Below are 7,825 nucleotides of genomic sequence, written 5' to 3' on the forward strand. Positions count from 1 at the left end.
CGGTGGGACAAGTGGCGTCCGTGGGTGTGCTCTTCCCAGGGCACTCTGACGAGGCGGGCGACTCACCATTGTCAGCATGTCAGGTCAGGTTTGCGTTGCGTGCTCAGGCTGCTGGATGCACCTCCCCTGACTGGCAGCTTGCAGACCCAGCACACCAAAGCTGAGAGGAGCTGCTTGTTTCCTGCATCTGCCCATGCCTTAGAAAGCTTCTCCATGCAAATGTTCAAGTACAAACACCCGACTTCCTCATGGCGAGCAGGGAGGATTGCGAGTTGCTTGGGCTGGTAGTGCTTTTTCCAGGAGAACAAGGCTGCGTTTGCTTCAACCCCAGGCATGGTTTGCCTGTGAGTGATCCCTTTTCCTGCCTGAGATGCTGTCCTACATGGTTTTCTAATTACAAACGAGCCGTGGAAACATTTTGTTCTCCCCTAACTGCTCTCTACAAACTGCAAAAGGCAGGATCTCCTGACCCCTGGACAGCCCTGCCACCGCTGGAAGCGAGTTCAGTAGCTCCAAATAGCGATGATACCCCTGCCAGCCTCCAGCCAGGGGATGCAGGTCCTGCCCCTGCAGGCATCTCACTGCGGCCTCTCTGCCTCTCTCTCTCTCTTCCAGCTCCTTCAGCCGTGTCCATCATGCACCAGGTCAGCCGCACCGTGGACAGCATCACCCTCACGTGGTCTCAGCCTGACCAACCCAACGGAGTCATCCTGGATTATGAGCTGCAATATTATGAGAAGGTACTGCAGGACCCTGGCAGGTTTTTGGGAGGGGAGGTGGTGCAAAGCTTTGTGTAAGGGCATGGCACTGGCCACAGCAGTTGGTTGATCCGTGGGTTGCATCGCTGGCTGTGGGTGGCAGTGGCTGGCAACCCTGTGAAGTCCAGCAGTGGTTCCACTGATGCTGCGTAGACACTGCAAGTGTGGAAAAGGTGCTGGTCTTTCGGGAGGAGCTTCTCCAGCACTTATGACAAGTGGACCTATTGCAGGGAGAGCTGGGTAGCCAGAGTCCAGGGTCTAGTTTTTCCCGTTCCTCTACTGGGGCGTTAGTGGGGAATGGGGCTGGTGGGGAGCATCTAGTCCCAGGCTGGACCACTATCTGACGCTCAGAGCATCCAGTCTGTGAGATTTTGTGTAACCGTGTCCATCCAGCGCTTTTACACTGAAGGTGAGCTTGGCATCTGTGAGCAGCAGCCTGAACCTGGGTGTTGTACTGGGGAGAAGCTGTCCCGTGTTCCCACGGAGGGAACATACTGCCCCTCTGATCTGGGGGAGGCTGATGTGAGGACAACCCATAGGTCTGGCTCTTTTACTCCTGAGGAACATGCTCCTTGCACCCTGGCCCAGCCCCAGTGAGAAGAGGGACTGCAAGCCAGGGCTGGGATAGGGTGTGTGTCCCATGGGACTGGAGTTGCATGGCTGCTGAGAGACCTGGTGACCACATCGATGGTGGTCGCAGGATCTGGGCTGGTGAACTTCATCCATGCTGCCCAAGGGAGGTGAGGAGCAGGAGATTTCTCCTTCCAGGAATCTGCCCACTTTACGCAAGAGCTTATAAACTATACATTAAAAATTGCAAACTAACTAATTAAAAAGCTTTATGATTAAATGGAACTGAAAATATTTTTCCCAGCAGTTGCTGGAAGAAATGATTAATCCCCCCCACTGCCTGCCTGTGACCTATTTTCTCATCACCAAGAGCCAGAGGGAGAACGGGGAGGGGGGGAGCTTCTTTGTAAGCTGTTAAATAGGTCCTGACCTATATTGCATAAATCACAACCGTTTCTTTGACCCTTGGAAATGATCCCAGAATATACAGCAAGATGGATGAGTAGGTAACAAGACAGATCTGGAAAGCAAGAGGGGTCCTTTCCCTGGGGACCCTCAGCGTAGAGACAGAAGATCTCAGGGAGTTCATTCTCCTCCTCTTACTTTCTCTTAATCCCTCTCCCTCATTCTTTCTTCCTCCTCCACTCTGTTTGCTGGCGGAGGCTGGAAATAAAGGGAATTTTTGTCTAAAGAGGAAGGTGCTGTTCGTGGCCGTCTTTGCAGCCAGCTGCAAGGTGAGCACCTGCTTGCCCCTTTGTCGGGGCTGAGGGCACCGCGTGGCCCTGGTCAGGGGGTCAAGTGGCCCGAGCCACGCTCGGCCACTGCTTTTCACGGCAGCCAGCTCTCAGGTGGGGCAGAGAGGATAACTGGTGCTGAGGCTGTCCTGCTATTTCATGGAATCATGGAGTGGAGCTTAAAAGGTCCTCTAGTCCAACCTCCCTGCAATGAGCAGGGACATCATCAGCGAGGTCAGGTTGCCTCATCCCACCTGACCTTGAATTTTTCCAGAGATGGGGCATCTACCACCTCTGTGGGCAGCAAGTTGTTTCTAGTGGAATTTTTTTTCCCCCAGTAGAAAATTCTATTTTCTTAACATGAAAACAGTTCAAATGTATGAATAGCAGCATACGCGTGTTGTATAAAAAGCATTTTGGCTCCTCATTTGGAATTGATTCTCTTCCATATGAAGATATAAATTATATATATAAAAAAATTGGAGTAACCGTTTTAGCATTAGCAGAAAGGAGCTGTTCACAATACCTGAAAGTAAGGTATGTTTTTGTTTCCATTTCACAGCTTATTTATAACATTGCTATTATTAGATGCTATTAAAATGTCTGTACAGAGGTAACATTATGATTTTCTTTCACATATAGTTAGAGCAAATCAGTGCAGATTGTTACACAAACCCTGAGTGACGTGTCTGCTCTCTGTGATCCTCTCCCTAATGTGTTTGGGTTTGTTTTTTACCTCCAAGAGGCACCCTCCAAGGTCTGTCCTACTGAAAAAATGAGCGTTCTCTTCATTTCGAAAAGGCACAGTAGTTTTTGTCCCAAGTTGCCAAATTCATCCTGGAGTGTGGGAACTGGAGACTCACTGCAGTGTCAAGCAAAGAATAATTAGCTCATTGTTATGCAAAATGATTAGGCTTAGCATATGCAGTTTTGTAGTTGTTTGAAGACATTCAGCCCATGCCTTGTGTCCAGTTTGGTCACCGTTGTGAATGGCTGAGAAGGCTCAGGAGCTCTTTGGTGTCTCCTTTGTTTTGAATTAAGACTTCCAAACCGAATCTGCAGGAAGAAAAAACAAACAAAAACAACAAAAGACAAACCTCTGCAACCCACAAATCTCTGCAAAAAATATCAGCTTGGATTTCAGACCACCTCGAATGCCCTGGACCTGATGGAGAAGCCCAGAGGAGCCAGAGGGGGGAAGTGTTTGAGGTGAAAGCACAGGATGCTGACGGGGAGCAGCGTGCCAAGGGGAAAGAATAGGTTTGATAAGGGAGGGTGGAGAGGTGTAAATGCTCTTTCCTTGCCATCTGGGATTAAAGGAGAGCACACTTAGGAGCACGCCTTCCTCAGACAGACAGACCTCAATTTCCCAGGCTAGAAACCTCTTGTAAGCATGCCCATTGCATTCAATTTAAAGTCCTCCAGGAGCAGGGATGAGGTTACCTCAGGCAGTTGGACAAATGATTTTAAAACAACTGTGCTGTTGGTGCCATCCAAGGGCCTGGGAGGCTTCGTCCAAGCCCTTGAGCACTAAAACTGTAAACATTTCCTGACCTATTTCTCTCCTAGCCTGCCTGGGAAAGGTCCAAGGGAGTGCTGAGGCCTGATCAGACAAAGAAGGCCATCAGTTTTCTGTGTGCTTGTCTTTTCTTCATCTTCCTTGTCTGTGCACCTGTACTTGAGCTTTTCATTGTCGTTAGCCTGATTCCCAAACACCCTGGTGATACCCAGGCACCTTCGGCCCTGGGTCCATGTGGGTAAAACTAAAGTTGCGGTTTGTAGAAGGGAAAACTGTTCCTGAACACTCTTCTTAATTTTGGAGGTCTCTCAGGCATTTGTAGAGCTGCCCTGCAGAATGATGTGCCGTCGGTATTTCCAAGCCTTTGCACACTTGGAGAAACACGTTCCTGCCAGACCATTCCTACTGGCCATCCACACCAGGGCACTGCTCAGTCAAAAGCTTAAGACAAGAAGAAATTAACTCCATGAGTGTTGTCTTTCAGCTACTTGGCAGATGTGAGGCAAATAGGCTGCACAAACCTGAGTATAATCCATCCTGCAAATGCCAGTGAGCTTGCAGTTCTGCTCCGGCACGATGACTAATTGAGGACGCAGCAGGTTCTCCCAGGAACATGAGGGAAACATTGGTTCAGCGTGGTCTGCTGCATGGAGCCCCACGGGGAATGACTGTTCTTCGGGGGCCTCTGATGTTGCTGCTACCACAGCTGCTGGCTGTGCAGAAGATCCTGAGTGAAGGCACCAGCGCTCTTCTCAGAAGTCAATGAACATGGAAGCCAAGTCACCAGATGGCTGGCAATGTGGAGAGTGGGAAAGAAAGGAGACCCCCAGCCCTCAAAGGCAAACTCCATCATTTATTGGTGGGCTGACAGCCTCTGACTTGTCCTGTGGTCCAGCAGCCCTGAGGACAGCCCCCTCTGGACAAAGGGTGTACAGAGTTGGGTGCGAGACTCTCCGTTGACTCTTCGCTGTTGCCAGCAGGCAGCCAAAGAGCACGAGGGAGCAACAGCCAGCACGACTTGCACCTATTTCTGGTGTGAGGAAACCTCGGTTCATCACAAGGTGGGACCTCCAGGCTGATTTGGGACCTTCTGTCCTTCAGGAGTCCACAAGAAGTCAGTGAGGAGGAGCGGGTGCTTTGCACCTCTCTGGGCATTTCACTCTGATCTCATGACACCAGGGGACAAGAAGAAATCCCTCCACGCCTCCGCAGTGGAGTTTCACAGCGGAGACAAAAGGCCAGTCCCTTGGTCACACCCTCAGCTCCGCTTGCTGCGATTGCACAAGCTGTGTCTGTCTGCTTCCTTCTGCCAGCCCTGCCTGCTTCCCAGGAGGTTATCTCGTGCGCTGGTGAGGCTGCGTGAGGTGGGAGTTCTTGGGCTTGCTGAGCCCTTTGTGGTGACTTGAAGTTCTCAGATCTCAGGGACTCACCTGAGAACTTGCCAGCTCAGATTTTGAGCTGTCAGCTGCTGCTCTGTTTCAACCAGTGACCCTGCCGAGGCAGCCTGACCTGCCAGATCGGAGGTGTCACCAGGAAGGATGAGCACTTGCAACGTAGCTGCAGACATTTCGTTTAAAAATCGGTGCCTGCGCCTCCTTTTATAGGGGCTCATACTCACAGCTTGGCTTTCCCAAGATTTCTTTGTTTCCCAGAAACACGATGCTGTTTGCATAAATCGCTGCTTTGCGCTGACTTTCAGGACTTGATGGCTGCCAGCACTTGGCCACCTTGCCCACATTGAGTTCCTTCATCCTCCTCCTCTGTTGACCTGTTTCTGCGTGTCCCCAGTGTGGGGACAGGGACGGACTGTTCTCTTGTGCAGTGGCTAGCACGAGGATGGTGCTGCTGGATGCTCAGCTGAGGGCATAATTTCTGAGGACAGTGATGGATCCATCACCTACACAAGTGTAGCACCATCCACACTGCTGTGGTATGACTGCTCGAGTCCTCAGCCAGAAAAACTGCAGGCGAGGGGTGGAACAAAAATTTGGAAGTAGTCTCATTGTCACTTTTACCGATGCGCTTCGGTTCCCCAGCTCTGAAAACCTAGCCATGGTCGCCGGTGAAGCAAACCCGGGGCAGGAGAATGGGAGTGGTACTTCTCCCGAGGTCCAAACCCATGTGTTCAGGTGGGCTCTACCTCCAGCATAGGCAGAGGGAAGTGAGGAAGAGCAAATGGTGCTGAGGGAGGAGGAAAACTCCACAAGAAAGTGGGCACAGAAGAGGGAAGCAGTTCCCATGCCCATTTTGCTCAAAGGTGCGAGAAGCCACTGCAGTTTTCTAGCTCATGCCTTCATCAGAGCCTTTCCGAAGAGGTGCTGGGTAGCCCAGGGACATCTGTACTCCCATTCCTGTTTCTGTGTGTCCCTGCCAGGAGGTCCGCTCGGAGGAATGACCTGTTCGTTCAGGCCCGTGATGGTCTTTCCACCCGTGCTCCCCTGGTCTCCTGCGCTTCCTCCTTCTAGAAACGCAGCACCTGCTCCTGGACTGACTTTTCTGATGACAGATTTGTATTTTCTTGGCAGGAGCTGAGCGAGTTAAATTCGACGACAGTGAAGAGCCCCACCAACACTGTGGCAGTGCAAAACCTCAAAGCCGGCACCATCTACGTCTTCCAGGTGCGGGCGCGTACTGTGGCCGGGTACGGCCGGTATAGTGGCAAGATGTATTTCCAGACCATGACTGAAGGTGAGTCTTCAGCTGCCCCTGCATAGAGGTGACACAGGGTCTAGAGAGGCTTGAGCAAGATGGAGATGCATGGGCAGCAGCGGTGGACCCTCGCTGTTAGTCCCTTCAGGGCTGCGTTGACAAGTCACGTGCGTTTATTCACCTGGCGAGGTGTGGAGGGAGCTGTGGTCTGCATCATCTAGGCCAGTGTCTGCCAGGCTTTTCTGGGATGGGGACGTATCCACGCAGCTGGATTCGGAGGGAATGAAATTTATGATTTTTGTGTGCACAGCTGCTTGTGACAAATACAGACCTGGGTCTTTATTTTCTAAATTTGTGCTGCTAAATCAAACAGGCCAAGCCAGTTTTCTGGCCCTGAGGGCAAGGAGCAAGGCACAGCACGCATCCAGGGGACTAAACTTTTCACCTAAAAGTGATAGCTCCACCCAGCCTTCCTTGCTGGGGCACGTGCCCTGTCCTAGCCAACCTGAGCCATGCCTGGGACAACACGAGTTGGCTCAGACCACAACCATGCCAGGCAGCCCATTAGCAGTGGCCATGCAAATGTGGGCAGCACTCAGGACCATGCTCTGACCTTGATGAGCTCGTTAGGGTAGATCCATCCTGCGCTGCAGTAACCCCTGCCCTCTTCCTTGTGTGCCAGCCGAGTACCAGACCAGTGTCCAGGAGAAACTGCCTCTCATCATCGGCTCCTCGGCGGCAGGAGTGGTGTTCCTCATCGCCGTGGTCGTCATCGTTATTGTGTGCAACAGGTGGGTCGGTCTGAGCACAGGACCTGGGGCTGGGGCTGTGCAAGGGGATGCTGACCGGAGGCAGAGCGTGGCAGGGGGAAGAAGGGAGCAGGAGGGTGGAGGGGGAAAGAGATGCCACTGCAGCATGTCTCTCGGTCCCAACGGGCTCAGGCTGGTTCTCAGGACTCCCTTTCTTTCCAGAAGACGGGGCTTTGAACGTGCTGACTCCGAGTACACTGACAAGCTGCAGCACTATACCAGTGGCCACAGTACGTACCGCGGCTCCCCGCCAGCCCTGGGGGTCCGCTCTCTCTTCGGTTTGTGTTCCTGTTCACTCATTCCTTGCGGCGTGCGGGGAGGGCTCAGGACACCTAGCCGGGCAGGCGTGTGCGTTTGTAGACAGGAGGACCTCCGTGCTGTCTCAGTCCCCTGTGGTCTAGGTTCCTGGTCCATGCTCTCCATGTGCTGTCGAGTGGGAACCTGAGCATAGCCTGCAAACCTCTGGGATGCTCCTGCCAAAGCCTCAGTCTCCTGCGGTGCAGCCCCCGCTGCCGCACCGTGTCTGGCTGCTCTGAGCTTTGTGCAGCTCGGTGGTGGTTGTGGCGACTCCTTCCCCCACCTCCTGAAGGGTCCCGTCCTTCTGCAGGAACCCATCATGTGCCTCGTGGTGCCTTTGCTAGAGCCCACCCCAGTGCTCACAGAAGCCTAATAGATACAAGATATATGTATGTGTAGGGATGTAATGCAATACCTAACATTCCCTCTCTTGCAGCCTCCCTCTTCCAACATCCCTGTGTACTGCAGGGCACCCCCTCACATCCAGCA

At 52.5% G+C, this 7,825-nt stretch overlaps 1 protein-coding gene across 1 annotated transcript in view; it reads left to right on the plus strand.

Annotated features, from left to right (window-relative positions):
* EPHB2 (EPH receptor B2) overlaps positions 1-7,825 on the plus strand; it is a gene marked incomplete at its 3' end in the record, with an annotated part of 58,050 nt that overhangs the window by 47,482 nt on the left and 2,743 nt on the right. Inside the window, exons 4-7 of the mRNA XM_009872074.1 lie at positions 616-740; positions 6,107-6,269; positions 6,913-7,021; positions 7,202-7,269. Of these exons, the coding sequence (XP_009870376.1) occupies positions 616-740; positions 6,107-6,269; positions 6,913-7,021; positions 7,202-7,269 (465 nt within the window). The remainder of the gene's footprint in view (positions 1-615; positions 741-6,106; positions 6,270-6,912; positions 7,022-7,201; positions 7,270-7,825) is intronic.

The sequence above is a fragment of the Apaloderma vittatum genome, unplaced genomic scaffold (genome assembly GCF_000703405.1).
Source record: "Apaloderma vittatum isolate BGI_N311 unplaced genomic scaffold, ASM70340v1 scaffold8386, whole genome shotgun sequence".
In the NCBI taxonomy this organism is placed as follows: domain Eukaryota; kingdom Metazoa; phylum Chordata; class Aves; order Trogoniformes; family Trogonidae; genus Apaloderma; species Apaloderma vittatum.